This window comes from Pongo pygmaeus, chromosome 10, assembly GCF_028885625.2.
Source record: "Pongo pygmaeus isolate AG05252 chromosome 10, NHGRI_mPonPyg2-v2.0_pri, whole genome shotgun sequence".
NCBI lineage: Eukaryota > Metazoa > Chordata > Mammalia > Primates > Hominidae > Pongo > Pongo pygmaeus.
The window spans coordinates 32,298,024-32,313,514 of NC_072383.2; the positions used below are offsets into that span (position 1 = coordinate 32,298,024).

General features: G+C 41.8%; 1 protein-coding gene across 6 annotated transcripts in view; it reads right to left on the reverse strand.

Moving 5' to 3' along the window:
• Positions 1 to 7,288: 7,288 nt before the first annotated feature.
• Positions 7,289 to 15,491, reverse strand: part of DENND5B (DENN domain containing 5B) — a 193,835-nt gene continuing 185,632 nt past the window's right edge. For all 6 annotated transcript variants that reach the window (XM_063672594.1, XM_054442514.2, XM_063672593.1 and 3 more), the window contains 2 exons: positions 14,396 to 14,570; positions 7,289 to 12,864 (listed from right to left, as the gene is read on the reverse strand). In XM_063672594.1, the coding sequence (XP_063528664.1) occupies positions 12,681 to 12,864; positions 14,396 to 14,570 (359 nt within the window). In that variant the 3' untranslated portion in view covers positions 7,289 to 12,680. The remainder of the gene's footprint in view (positions 12,865 to 14,395; positions 14,571 to 15,491) is intronic.

The following is a 15,491-nucleotide window of genomic DNA, read 5'->3' on the forward strand; positions in this document are numbered from 1 at the left end:
GCATGAAACACCATGCCTGGCTAGTCTTAATTTTATGACGTCCTCACACTTGTAATCTCAGCACTTTGGGAGGCCAAGGCAGGTGGATCAACTGAGGTCAGGAGTTCGAGATCAGCCTTGCCAACATGGTGAAACTCCGTCTCTACTAAAAATAACAAAAATTAGCTGGGTGTGGTGGCTAGTGCCTGTAATCCCAGCTACTCCGGTGGCTGAGGCACAAGAATCACTAAAACTGGGAGGCGGAGGTTGCAGTGAGCTGAGATCACACCACTGCACTCTAGCCTGGGAGACATAGCCAGGCTTTGTCTCAAAAAAAAAAAAAAAAAAAAGTTTTGTGAAGTTCACTTTATCAAGTTTTTATTTTATGTACTGCATTTTCTTGTTGTATCTAAGAAAGCTTTGGTGAAAAAGACTTTCCCTGTGTTTTGTTTCAGTGTCTCGCTCTGTCACCCAGGCTGGAGTGCAGTAGTATGATCTCAGCTCAATGCAACCTCCGACTCCTGGGTTCAAGTGATTCTCCTGCCTCAGCCTCCTGAGTAGTTTGGGATTACAGGCCCTTGCCACCACGCCCAGCTAATTTTTCGCCTACTTTTTGTATTTTTTGGTAGAGATGGGGTTTTATCACGTTCACTAGGCTGCTCTCAAAAGTACTGACCTCAAGTGATCTGCCTGCCTCGGGCTCCCAAAGTGCTGGGATTACAGGCATGAGCCACTGCGCCTGGCCTGACCAATCTTGATAAATGATTTTTGTGTACTTGGAAAGAATGCATATTCTGCTGTTGTTTTGTTGGATTTTTTTTTTTTTTTTTTTTTTTTTTTTATATGGAGTCTCACTCTGTCACCCAGGCTGGAGTGCAGTGGCACGATCTCAGCTCACTGCAACCTCTGCCTCCCGGGTTCACGCAGTTCTCCTGCCTCAGTCTCCTGAGTAGCTGGGACTACAAGCGCATGCCACCATGCCTGGCTAATTTTTGTATTTTTAGTGGAGATGGGGTTTCACCATGCTGGCCAGGCTGGTCTTGAGCTCCTGACCTCGTGATCCACCTGCCTCAGCCTCCCAAAGTGCTGGGATTACAGGTGTGAGCCACTGTGCCCGGCCCTGATTTTCTATTCTATCAATTATTGACAACAGGATCTGACTATAATTGAAGATTTGTCTATTTCTCATTGATTCCATCAGGTTTTTTTCCTTCTTCATGTTTTGAAGCTTTTTTTTTTTTTTTTTTGAGATGGAGTCTTGCTCTGTCACCCAGGCTGGAGTGCAGTGGTGCCAACTCGGCTCACTGCAAGCTCCGCCTCCCACGTTCACGCCATTCTTCTGCCTCAGCCTCCCCAGCAGCTGGGACTACAGGCGCCCGCCGCCACGCCCAGCTAATGTTTTTATATTTTTAGTAGAGACAGAGTTTCACCGTGTTAGCCAGGATGGTCTCGATCTCCTGACCTTGTGATCCGCCCAGCTCGGCCTCCCAAAGTAGGGGGGTTACAGGCGTGAGCCACTGCGCCCAGCCTTTTTTGTTATTTTTGAATAGGATATAAGTGAGAAATTCAAGAAAGTTTTGAGGCATTTAAGAACACAGGTTGGTCAGGCACAGTGGCTCACGCCTCTAATCCTAGCACTTTGGGAGGCCGAGACAGGTGGATCACTTGAGGTCAGGAGTTTGAAACCAGACTTACCAACATGGTGAAACCCTGTCTCTACTAAAAATATAAAGAAAATTAGCCGGGTGTGGTGGTGTATGCCTGTAATCCCAGCTACTTGGGATGCTGAGGCAGAAGAATTGCTTGAACCTGGGAGGCAGAGGTTGCAGTGAGCTGAGATCATGCCACTGCACTTCAGCCTGGGCGACAGGGCGAGACTCCATCTCAAAAAAAAAAAAAAGAACACAGGTTATGGGTTAAGCAAATGATAGACCTCAGGATTATATTGTTCTAGGGAACAGGGAGCATCTGGCCCACACGCCAGCCCTCATTAGAGTGACTTATTTTTAGGCTTTGCAACCCACATTAATTGCTCTTTTTTTTCCCCTTTTTCAACATGTTCTAAAATCGTACGTATTTGAATCGAAGTACAGTACATGTTAAGATAAAGAATAAAAAGAATTATCAAAAATATTAGGTTGAATCCTATGGAGTCGTTAACATTTGCCTTTGACCTTTAAAAGAGGTAATTTCTAGGCCAGGCGCGATGGCTCATGCGTGTAATCCCAGCACTTTGGGAGGCTGAGGTGGGCGGATCACCTGAGGTTGGGAGTTTGAGACCAGCCTGACCAACGTGGAGAAATCCCGTCTCTACTAAAAATACAAAATTAGCCGGGTGTGGTGGCACATGCCATAATCCCAGCTACTAGGGAGGCTGAGGCAGGAGAATCGCTTGAACCTGGGAGGCGGAGGTTGCGATGAGCCGAGATCATGCCATTGCACTCCAGTCTGGGCAACAAGAGCAAAACTCCATCTTTAAAAAATAAAAATAAAATAAATAAATAAATAAATAAATAAATAGAGGTAATTTCTTACAAAATAAGGATATTTGTTCATTATAGTTTTTTTGGAATAGAGGAACATTGGGAGCTATTTAGATGTCTTCCTTTTCTATTTATTTATTTATTTAATTTATTTATTTAGTAGAGAGACAGGGTCTTAGTATGTTTCCCAGGCTGGTCTTGAACTCCTGGGCTCCAGTGATCCTCTTGCCTCGTCTTCCCAAAGTGCTGGGATTACAGGTTGAGTCACCATGCCTGTAACGTTTTTCATCGTAACATTGTTCAGAATAGTGAAAAAAATGAGAGTAATTTAAATGTCAAACAAATAAATCATGCCACATCCATATCACAAAATTAAAATCAATGTTTTAGATTTAATAACTCACTCCCTTTGTGTTCTCATGAACACATGATTTAATATTGGTTTCATGACATTAAGTTCCATTTATACATGCTGGAAACTCACAAATTTATATCTAAAGTCCAGCTATAGCTCCCCAAATCCAGACCAAGACATTGAATTTCCTCTGTGGTGTCCCGGCAAGTTCTGGAGTATGTCACCTCCTCATGGATGTGTCCTTGGCACCTGGGGGCAGATTCCAAACAAGTCCACTTCTTTTAAATGTCTCAGTAAACTTATTTTTATTTTTTTGAGGCTGGGTCTCACTCTACTGCCCAGACTGGAGTGCAGTGGCACGATCTCGGCTCACTGCAACCTTCACCTCTGGGGCTCAAGCAGTCCTCTCACCTCAGCCCTGCAGGTAGCTGGGAACACAGGCATGTGTCACCACAACAGGCTAATTTTTTGTATTTTTAGTAGAGACGGGGTTTTGCTATGTTGCCCAGCCTGGTCTGGAACTCCTAGGCTCAAGCAATCCGACTGCCTCAACTTCCCACAGTGTTGAGATTACAGGTGTGAGCCGCTGTGCCCAGCCTCAGTAAACTTCTTTGCCACCCAGAGAGAGGGTTGTACCCTCTGTCAGGGTCTGGTTCAACCTCAGGCAGAGGGGGCTCATTTAGATTTGCCTTGACTCTGGCCTATGGTTTTTGTTTGTTTTTGTGGGGGGACAGAGTCTCACTCTGTTGCCCAGGCTGGACTGTAGTGGTGTCATCTCTGCTCACTGCAACCTCTGCCTCCCGGGTTCAAGCGATTCCCCTGCCTCAGCCTGCAGAGTAGCTGGGACTACAGGCACGCGCCACTATGCCCGGCTAAGTTTTTAAATTTTTAGTAGAGATGGGGTTTCACCGTGTTAGCCATGATGATCTCGATCTCCTGACCTCGTGATCCGCCCGCCTCGGCCTCCCAAATTGCTGGGATTACAGGCGTGAGCCACCACGCCCAGCCGACTCAGCTCTATAGTTAATGGCTGCTCCCTATAAATGCTTTTCTTATATTCTTTAACAGTTTTGTTTTCATCACCTGGCATCAGATCCTCCATTATTCCAATTTCTTGTTATTGTTTGTGATAGGTAATCTTAGGTCAACTTAGCTGGGCCAGGGTGCCCAGAAACTTGGTCAAACATTATTCTGGATACTACTATGAAGGTGTTTTTGGATGAGATTTTTTTTTTTTTTTTTTTTTTTGTGATGGAGCCTTGCTCTGTCACCCAGGCTGGAGTGCTGTGGCATGATCTCGGCTCACTGCAACCTTTGCCTCCTGGGTTCAAGCGATTCTTCTGCCTCAGCCTCCTGAGTAGCTGGGATCACAGGCGTGTGCCACCATGCCCATCTAATTTTTGTATTTTTAGTAGAGGCAAGGTTTCACCATGTTGGACAGGCTGGTCTCGAACTCCTGACCCTGTGATCCACCCACCTCAGCCTCCCAAAGTGCTGGGATTACAGTGCCCGGCGAGATTAACATTTTAATTGGTGGACTTCGAGTAAAGCAAATTACTATCCGTAATATGGGTGGGCCTCATCCAATCAGTTTAAGGCGTTAATATAAAAAAGACTGACTTCCTCCTGAGCAAGAAGAAATTCTGCCAGCAGACTGCCTTTTGGCTTGAACTGTCTCTTCCCTGAGTCTCCAACCTGATGGCCCACAATAAAGATTTAGACTCCCCAGGCCACCACAATTGTGTGAGCCAATTCCTTAAAATGTTTCTCTATCTATACATGTCCTATTAGTTCTGTTTCTCTGGAGAACCCTAATACATTATTCTTTTTTTTTTTTTTTTTTTTTGAGACAGAGTCTCTCTCTGTTGCCCAGGCTGGAGTGCAGTGGTGCGATCTCGGCTCACTGCAACCTCCGCCTCCCGGCTTCAAGCGATTCTCCTCCCTCAGCCTCCGGAGTAGCTGGGGTTACAGGCACGCGCCACCACGCCTGGCTACTTTTTGTATTTTTAGTAGAGACAAGGTTTCACCATGTTGTTCAGGCTGGTCTCGAACTCCTGACCTCCTGATCCATCCACCTTGGCCTCCCAAAGTGCTCGGATTACAGGCGTGACCCACCACGCCCAGCCTACATTATTCTTTACATTCAATTACCCCAGTTCAAATTGCTGTGTGGTTTCTGTCTCCTGATTGCACCGTGATGAATACACTATTATTCTCTCCTGAACTCCCAATACATATGTGCAGATGCTTACCCAGCATCTCTATCTGGATGTCTAACAGGTATCTCAAAAGCATCGCAAATTTGTTATCCCCAAAAGTAGCTCTTGATGCTCCTCCCACAAACTTTTCTTTTTTTTCTTTTTTTTTTGAGATGAAATCTCGCTTTTGTCCCCCAGTCTGGAGAGCAAAGGCGTGATCTTGGCTTACTGCAACCTCTGCCTCCCGGGTTCAAGTGATTCTCCAGCCTCTCGAGTAGCTGGGATTACAGGTGCGTACCACCATACCCAGCTAGTTTTTTGTATTTTTAGTAGAGACGGGGTTTCACCATGTTGGCCAGGCTGGTCCTGAACTCTTGACCTCAGGTGATCCGCCTGCCTTGGCCTCCCAAAGTGCTGAGATTACAGGCGTGAGCCACTGCGCCCAACCAAACTTGTTTTCTCTTACAGCTTTTCCAATCTCAGTTAAAGGCAACTCCATTTTTCAGTAAGGCCTTCCCTAGCAACCCATTAATTGTAGTCAGCAGCCCCAAGTATACTTTCAATCCCTCTTCTCTGCTGTTATTTTATTTTTTAATTTTTTGAGCAGATTCTCACTCCATTGTCCAGGCTGGAGTGCAGTTGCCTGATCTCGGCTCACTGTAGCCTCCGCCTCCCATGTTCAAGCGATTCTTCTGCCTCAGTCTCCCCAGTAGCTGGGATTACAGGCGCCCACCAATAAATCCGGCTAATATTTGTATTTTTAGTAGAGATGGGGTTTCACCATGTTGGTCAGGCTGGTCTTGAACTCCTGGCCTCAAGAGATCTGCCTGCCTCAGCCTCCCAAAGTGTTGGGATTACAGGCATGAGCCACCACATCCAGCCCTTTGCTATTATTATTATTATTATTATTTTTTTGAGACAGAGTCTTGCTCTGTCACCCAGGCTGGAGTGCAGTGGCACAATCTTGGCTCACTGCAACCTCCGTTTCCCAGGTTCAAGCAATTCTTCTGCCTCAACCTCCCGATTAGCTGGGATTACAGGTGCATGCCACCACGCCTGGCTAATTTTTGTATTTTTAAGTAAAGACGTTTTCACCATGTTGGCCACGCTGGTCTCGAACTCCTGACCTTGTGATCCACCCTCCATGGCCTCCCAAAGTGCTGGGATTACAGGTGTGAGCCACCGCATCCCGCTGCTATTATTATCTACTATATTTATTACGTATGTTTATTATGTAACTCCTCCACTGGAATATAAACTATGAGAGCAATAATTTAACGTGTATTTTAGGGCCGGGCGTGGTGGCTCACACCTGTAATCCCAGCACTTTGGGAGGCCGAGTTGGGCAGATCACGAGGTCAGGAGATCGAGACCATCCTGGCTAATATGGTGAAACCCCATCTCTCCTAAAAATATAAAAAATTAGCCAGGTGTGGTGACAGGTGCCTGTAATCCCAGCTATTTGGGAGGCTGAGACAGGAGAATCGCTTGAACCTGGGAGGTGGAAGTTGCAGTGAGCCAAGATTGCACCACTGCACTCCAGCCTGGTGACAGAGTGAGACTCCGTCTCAAAAAAAAAAAAAAAAAGAATTTCATGGTTCTTTGTTTTGTTTTGTTTTTTTGAGATGAAGTCTCACTCCTGTCCCCCACGCTGGAGTGCAGTGGCATGATCTCAGCTCACTGCAACCTCCGCCTCCCAGGTTCAAGCAATTCTCCTGCCTCAGCCTCCCAAGTAGCTGGGATTACAGGCACCTGTCACCACACCCAGCTAATTTTTGTATTTTTAGGAGAGATGGGGTTTCGCCATGTTGGCCAGGCTGGTCTTGAACTCCTGACCTCAGGTGATCCACTTGCCTTGGCCTCCCAAAATGCTGGGATTACAGGCCTTCTCCTTTTTAATGATATATTTTGATGACCAGAAATTCTTAATTTTTATATAGTCAATTTTTTTTATAGCAAAGCACCTGTGAACATAGTCAAATTTATCACACTTATCCTTTATAATTTAAATGTCTTACTTAAGAAAACTTCCCTTTCCCAAGTTAATGAGTACATTTTGTATTTTCTCCTAAAAATTATGTTTCATCTTTCACATTTAGGTTGTTAAGCCACCAAGAATTGATTTTTTTATATGGTGTGAGGTAGGGTTCAAATTTTCACCCCTTACTCAGAAGGCTCTATTTTTCTACATAATGGTTTTGGTTTGATCTCTCTGCTTTCTGAAGTCTCTATGAAACACTATCAAGATTCTACAACAATGAAGCAAAACAAAGTATCAATCCCACAGTTTTATTTGTAAAGAACAAAGCATGAAAAGTCATATTTAAATGTACTCCCAAACCTGAAAAACCCACGTCAGTTTGTCTGATATGTATGTTAAAGTGCTTAATATCACAATACTCTTTTAAATTTATATTATGTTCAGATGAGAAAAAAATCCAGTTCTGATGCATTTTGTTAACAATACAAAGAAAAACAATATAATTTAAATTCAGAAAAGCTAATTAAAAAAAATGATACACAGGGTACATTTATACATGGTTCAAGTGTAACACAGAGCATTCTAAATGTTTCACACCCTCATTTGATTGACAACAGGAACTCCTTACTATACTTCTCTATTGTTGACAAGATTTGGTGTTTAGAATCAAGATTAGATTCACACACAAGTATATTCAGGTAAATTAGAACAAACATGATTCCCTCCTACATAACCCAAGGATACCCTGGATCTCTTCGAATGAGGAAAAATTTTATTTGAGGTTTTTTTTTCCCTCTAGCTTGATGTGATATATCTCTGAAGCCAATCTTTATCTTGTCCTTGAGAGGGTGAACAGCTCTAATCAGATTTTGGAGATGAGGTTCTCCTTAGATTCTTTTGATCACACTACATCAGCAACCTCTTCAAAAAGCTTAGAATTCAGTTGATTCAAGGGATTTACAAATTTATTTTAATAGGAATAAAGGACCTAGAAGTTTATTATCCTTTTCTGTCTCCTATTTATGCTAAACAGTAAAGTGATAAATACTTACATAAGAAACAGACTTCAAAAGACATGGATGACTTGGAAATAGGATTCACTTTATAAAAGTAGAGAAGGGCTCAAGACTCTCAATCAGTGAAGGTGTGTTAATACTGAAATATAAATAGCTAAAGTTCAGACTGTCTTTTCAACATAGTGAAAAGGATAGACTAGTTTCTGTAAACCTCACAGAAAATATTCACAGTTCCCTAAATGAAAAATCATAATTTTTAGCAGAAAGAAGATATTTCATTATGAAGAGCTACACTCCTAATGTTGTGAAATAAATATTTCCCTGGAAATTTGAGGTCCTTGTCTGTCACCTCATGTTTCAAAATACCTTAGGGATGTCAACATATACTACACATAAGCTGTTGTATAGTCTTGAACCTCTTTTTCACTTACATTTACATATAACAGTGCTTTATTGCCAAAAAGGAAATATGAGCAGTTCAGTATTTCCCCCGTATCATTCATACAGTGTGATAGAAGTTCATTAAAATAATTTTTTACAAAGCCATGTGAAAGTAAATACCACAAGGTTACAAAAGGTACAAAAATGTGTGAAACATTTAAATTTCAGAGGGAAATCCACACTTCGGCAAGGTTTAAGTTTCTCATATCAAATTCTCATTCCCAGTGGAAAACAGGGTGGGGAGGGTTGGGAGGTTTTTGTCCTCAGTAGCCTGCTTTTTCCCACGTAGGACTCCACTTTATACTACTTCACACTGACTCGCAGTCATTTTTAAGGCATATGACTCCCGACCAGGGCACAGATCTCACACATGCTTCCAACATCAGTGTAATGCCACTGTGTCATAAAGGTCAAGATTAGGGGTTTCAGGACATATGAAAAACATTGGGAAAATAAATTTTTCAAGAGGTAATACTTTTGGCAATTTAATTTTAAAACAACTTCTTCACCAGCTATTACTATACAAAAATAATCACTATGGTCCCAGGCATTTAATTTATTTGCAGGAAAAAAAAAAAATTAAAAATTGATTTTTTATTTATTTTGAGACGTAATCCTAAAGCAATGTATTAATTTAAAAAATTACCACAGGAGAAAAGATGCCTCTATGTGGGTATGGTCCTTCCAAAAGTCAGCTTAAAAGTCAAGCATTTATTCTAAGCATTCTGCTACTACTGTTGTGCTCAAACTTTTGGTATAACTTAGAGACACTTATGAGCCACATAAAAACTAAGTCCTTTGTTTTGTTTTTTTGAGATGGGGTTTCCCTATGTTACCCAGGCTGGACTCAAACTCCTGGGTTGAAGTGATCCTCCTGCCTTGGCTTCCCAAGCAGCTGGCACTACAGGTGTGTAATGCCATGCCCAACATGTCTTACTGCTTTATAACTGCACTTCTTACGTGACCCCAAATTCAGCTTTAGCATCCTTTTCATTGATCAAACTTGGATCCTAAGGACTATTTCCAAATATTTAAATTTATTCTTAAAGGCCAAGATTGACTGCCATTGGGAATATTCAAAAGAATGGGGGTACTGGCCATTCAAGCAGCTCACACAAGGAGGGCCCCACATGTTTATAGCACAGGCTGTATCAACGGAATAAGTACATGGGCTCACAAGGTGACTAAAGGACCCATCATCCAAGAGGATGTGTCAGTTCTGATGTGTTTTTTTTTAAATCACCATTTCACCATTATAGTAATATTACACAAAGGCATGAAGATGAAACTTCAGGTGTAACTTTTTTAGGGGTATTACTTTTTAAAGTAATGGTTTTATTCATAGGCCCCAAATCCAACTTTGCTCACAGTTTTTTTTTTCTTTTTTTTTTTTTTTTTTTTTTTGAGACGGAGTTTCGCTCTTGTCGCCCAGGCTGGAGTGCAGTGGCACAATCTCGGCTCACTGCAACCTCCACCTCCTGTGTTTAAGCGATTCTCCTGCTTCAGCCTCCTGAGTAGCTGGAATTACAGGCCCTGCCACCACCCCCCGGCTAATTTTGGTCTATTTTTTTTTTTAGCAGAGATGGGGTTTCACCATGTTGGCCAGTCTGGTCTTGAACTCCTGACTGACCTCAGATGAACCACCCACCTCAGACTCCCGAAGTGTCAGGATTACAGGCGTTAGCCACCGCACCTGGCCTGCTCCCAGTTTTTACAAGATGTTAATTCCCAATAATCTGAGAACAATGTGTTAATATGAATATTAATTCTTCTAAATGAATATTCATCCTTATTTCCTACTTGTATAGGTGGATGAATAAAGATCCACCTAGAGTATAATAGAAAGACTATTAGTAAGAATGCCGGAAGGTCAGTCTCATGCAGTCTGGTGAAATAAAACAAACAAACATGAATTCTAGAGCTTGTGTTGTCAGTAACCAGCTGTGGGGTAAGTGTAAGATTTAATCTCTCTATTCCTTATGTGTTCCCACCTACAAAGTAAGAAGGCTGGACGAGGTGTGTCAATCCTAGCACACTAACCTAAGTCATCCCCCTGGTTACCCAGACCTGTCAGGAGCATGGCCTTACGAAGATACAAGCATGAAATCCTGGGTTGGACCCCTCTATAGTTTCTGATCACTAAACACAGTAGGAGCCCAGTGTAAAACAGGTTCTGGATATCTCCCACGATAGACTTCCCATGTCCCTGGAAGAGCTGTACCATTGTAGACACACTTTAGCTACAGGCAAACAAATTTCTGGTCTACCCAGAACCATCTTCTTAAACCATTTCCATGGGTTTTTATTTTTATCTATTTTTTTTTGAGATGGAGTCTTGCTCTGTCGCCCAGGCTGGAGGGCAGTGGCGCGATCTCAGCTCACTGCAAGCTCCGCCTCCCGGGTTCACGCCATTCTCCTGCCTCAGCCTCCTGTACAGGCACCCGCCACCACGCTCGGCTAATTTTTTGTATTTTTAGTAGAGACAGGGTTTCACCATGTTAGCCAGGATGGTCTCAATCTCCTGACCTCGTGATCCGCCCGCCTCGGCCTCCCAAAGTGCTGGGATCATAGGCGTGAGCCACCGCGCCCGGCTCCATGGGTTTTTAAATACAGCTGTCAACTCTCCTTTTCCTCCAGTATGAAGTCACATGTTAAAAGAGGCTGTCCTTGGCTGAATACAGTGTTTGATAAAGGGACTTAGGCACTTGTTTCATTTGTTTCTTCCTCCAGGAAATAAGGTTAACAACACAGGTGGTGAAAGCCCAGCACCCTCCGACTGCACAAGGATACTGATGCCATGGCTTTGCTTTTCAGCCACAACTGGGAATAAAACTCGGAGCTCTGCTGAGGCAATTTTGCTGCTAAAAATGTACAAATGCCTAATTAGAGTTACAGGACCTACCAGAAGATGAGGACTTACAGTAACTAGCCAATACTACATTTACTTAACTTCTTTATAAACTATCAAACTGGAAAGTTACTCACAACTTTTGGTCTTTCAAAATTGTTGCCACCTCTTGTTTTGCTTCCATTTTGTCAGCCTGTGCCACCAAGTGGCTTTTAGCTTCTCTGGGTCAGTTGTTTTACATTATTACTCCCCTTCCTACAAAGGAACGTAAAGCTTGCCCTGAAACACCCAGAAAGGGTTCATTCTCTCTCTCCTTCTGTTATTTGCATTATCATGGTCAACAAATGCTTTCACAAAAACATTCCAAGCCACACAGAGCCCTCCTCCTCCTTAGACATTCCTTCCATTTCCCGAGGGGGGGATGGGCCCTGAAGAGGTGGGTGATTAGACCCTAACAAAGACAGGGCTCATGGTTATCCTCAAGAGGTAGACCACTGCAGAGTTTAGATGGCCAAATTAAAAGTACAGAATCAAATTGCTGTTTGCAGTTCTTATCACTATGAATCTAACACTGAAATTCACATCTCCCCAAAGTACCTCAAATAACAAGAATAAAAATGCCAAGAATGAAGTTAGTCTAGGCTAATCTTTCCGAAGTGTAAAGAAGTTATAATCCCACAATTGAACACACTTCTCAGAGCTTTGTATGTTCTCTTTCCAGTTCAGCCAAGCTCCTGGGGTCTAGTGTTTAAAATACTCCAATTACATCATCTTGTGCGGACTGAAATTTTTTTCCAAAAGACTGGAAAAGTGACTGCGATTCAAATATATAAAACAGTTTGTAACTTAAAAGATACAAGTGAAGACTACCAGTACAGTAGGTAAAGCTGTGTGCATCCACAATACAAAGGATCAGACTCCAAGATGGATGGCTACTACATAACAATGCATTCTGGGTTTCTTTGTGATACCTGGAGAAAAAAAAAAGCCCGACTGGGTTGCACTATATTTACATGTTTACTGGCTTCTTCCTGGCTAGCACCACTCTTCCCCCCAACCCCCAACATTTTTAAGCTACTTATTTTAAGTCACAGGAATATTCAATCTAACAAAAGCATCTTATTAGAGTAATATAATTTCTTAAAGAAGATAGCATATTTACACACATCTAACACATGAAAATACTCTATTTTATACTAAATTCCAGGTTCAAATGAACTACAATACAACATTTTGCCTTGTCTGTAGAGTGAGGATTGTTCCAAATGGGCATACGTTGGGCTGCCCCCTGCAGTGACTCACTACTGTCAGACAAGTCCAAATCGGCCCCCAGTTGGGGAAGGAGCAAGGTTTGGACAGAGACTTTCTAGCCAGTTGGGTTACACATCTACTCCTTTGATAAGTGATCCTTCTAGGACTATGGTGAAGTCCTGAATGGTCTGCAGAATTCGGATAAGGGAGTTGACAGTCATGCGGTCTCGCAGGAGAGCGCTCTCTTCATACATTCGAGTGATGGCAGGACACTCAGCTAACAATGGAATCCACTGTGGGAGCAGGCGATCCCTACAGACCCAAACAGAAACAATTCCTGAGCACTGCTGGCCTCGCTGCAGAACAAGGCACACAGTGGAGCCTGTATGAATGGGAAGGTGTGGGACTTGATGGTACAAAGTCTATCCAAGCTAAGAGGTCAGGAGAGAGGAAATCAAAGCCAAGAAGTTGAATATTTTCTGGTAAAAAGACAGTGATGAGACAGTGTAAAGCTAAAGGGAAAACCCATTATTTAAACCCAATTTAATGTACTTTAAGAGTTTAAAATACATTAGAAAGTCTATGCACATTAAAGACATTCTCTGTTCTGATTTTACCACCTTTAGAAAGAGGCAGAATGTCATTTTCTATGTCTTTTTTTTTTTAATAGGAGTGTTACTCTGTGGCAAGGCATGCCACAGTATACCGACCTTTTGGAAGAAAGTACACTAAACTGTAGGGACTTGCTTTTTTTTTTTTTTTTTTTTTAACTTATATAACATAACAGGGTGAGGAACAAAATCAAAGCAGAAAAACATTAAGTAGATTTTATAAACCAGATGAGAGTTTGCAATGGTCTAATAAATCAGAAGAGTATAGAGATAAAAGGAGATAAAGATCATGCTCAAAAGAAACTTTAAAAGCACAGCTACAACTGGGCTCCTTTTATGAAGAAGAAATACAGAACTTAGTTCTGTAAACCAGCTGTTTCAGGAAGATAAAACCTCACATCTTCAATGTTTCCTGATCAAACCTGACATTAGTAACCCATTGCTAAGTTCCTAAGACATCCTTATTGAGCATCCCCAATCAGGCCATCTTTAGTCTCAAGTTGGGGCTCTTAAGGTTCAGGAAAAAACAAATACTACATGGGTAACTTAAAAAAAGAAATCTAAAGGTCGGTATGTTTCATTTCTTACAATTCTGAGATCTGTTTTAAAAGTAATGGATTGTATCGCTCCTATGTGTCACTTTCAAAAAATAAAGGGGTAGGAAATAGTCTTAAAGAGAAGATGATATTTATATAGCAGGAATCCCATAATGTTATTAAATGTAAATATAGTGGTATATATACACTATATAAGGTTTACTTAGTAAATATGTACGGTGTATGTGTCTAATTATCTAGCAACCTCCCTAATACCTATCTATCTGTCGAGCCAGTATACAGTCATGGTGGAGAGCTTGGGCTCTGAAGTGTGACAGGGTGTGAACTTGGCTCTGTCTCATTTTTCTGTGTGATCTTGGGAAAGTCTGCTAACTTATGTGTGCCTCATCTATTTTCTACTTTCTCATCTTTAAAATGAGAAAATCGGTTGCTACCTCATGTAGTGGTGGTGGTGAATTAAAGAAACCCAAGGGAGGAGGCAGAGGTTGCAGTGAGCCAAGATTATGCCACGGTACTCCAGCCTGGGCGATGGAGTGAGATTCTGTCTCAAAAGAAAAAGTAAAAGGAAAGAAACCCAAAGGAGAGCTCTGGAAGGGGTATGATCTGGTATAACCTTTTCTGGACTCTAGTTCAACATGTGACAAAGATAGGGAAAATGAAAAACTGGTTTTGTACCTTGTTCCAAGGCAAACTAAAATCTGGAATTTGCCATCCTTCCCAATGTTCCTGGGTGCAGTATTAATAGCATTTACATAGTGGCAGAACGTTTTGCAGGATGATTTCTGAATAAGGACATCATCTTCATTATCTAGAATCTGGTCAGTTGTTTCAAAATAAGCAACCACTTTCTCTGAGGAAAAAAGTCAGAATTATGTCACAATATATGTCAACACTTCATATATAGAAAGATTCATCACTTAATTTATTATGGAAACACTAACGATGCTTTGCATACAGTCAGTCCTGAAGCCAATATCATTACTTTATCATTGATTTTAGGGGTTGATGTTTCATGGTAGAACAATAAATATGCTCCCAGGAATTTATTTTCTAATCTAGACTGCATATTCCAGAGGACTAGAAAGTTTACTCCCTTTAAAATACCTTCATGAAACAGAAACTGGCAAAAAAAAAAAAAGAAAAATAGCATCTTCTGTTAAGACTGGAACCTTCTAGGAGTAACCAGCAATGAGACGGTAGCCATTGAAATAATACCCCATGTTCTAGTTATAGAATGACTTGCTAACACTTTGCAACAAGATCCTTGAAATGTACCTGAATAAGTTTCTGACAAGAGAGAGATATGTATATACACATGAGAAGCAGAAGCAGTAAGATTCTAGGCATTCCAGAAGAAGAAAAAAATCACTCCTGGGGGCCTATCTCTGTCAACTTTCCTTTTTTTTTTGTCTAAGTTAGATGAAATAAACTACTTCATCTAGGCCTTATTTAGAAAACACAAAATGATTAATTGCCCATCTAAAGAAACTAGGAATTCTAGAAGAGCTGCATACCAAAGAAAGATTACAAAGCTTAGCAAGCTAGAACAGAAACACTCCAAAAGAGCTTTCTGTGATGATGAAAATGTTCTCTAACTACAAGGTCCAATTTGGTAGCCACATGTGGCTACTGAGCACTTGAAATGTGGCCAGTGTTACTAAGAAAATGAAATTTACATTTGATTTAAATTAAATAGATTTGGCCAGGCATGGTGGCTCATGCCTGTAATCCCAGCACTTTGGGAGGCTGAGGCAAGCAGATCACCTGAGGT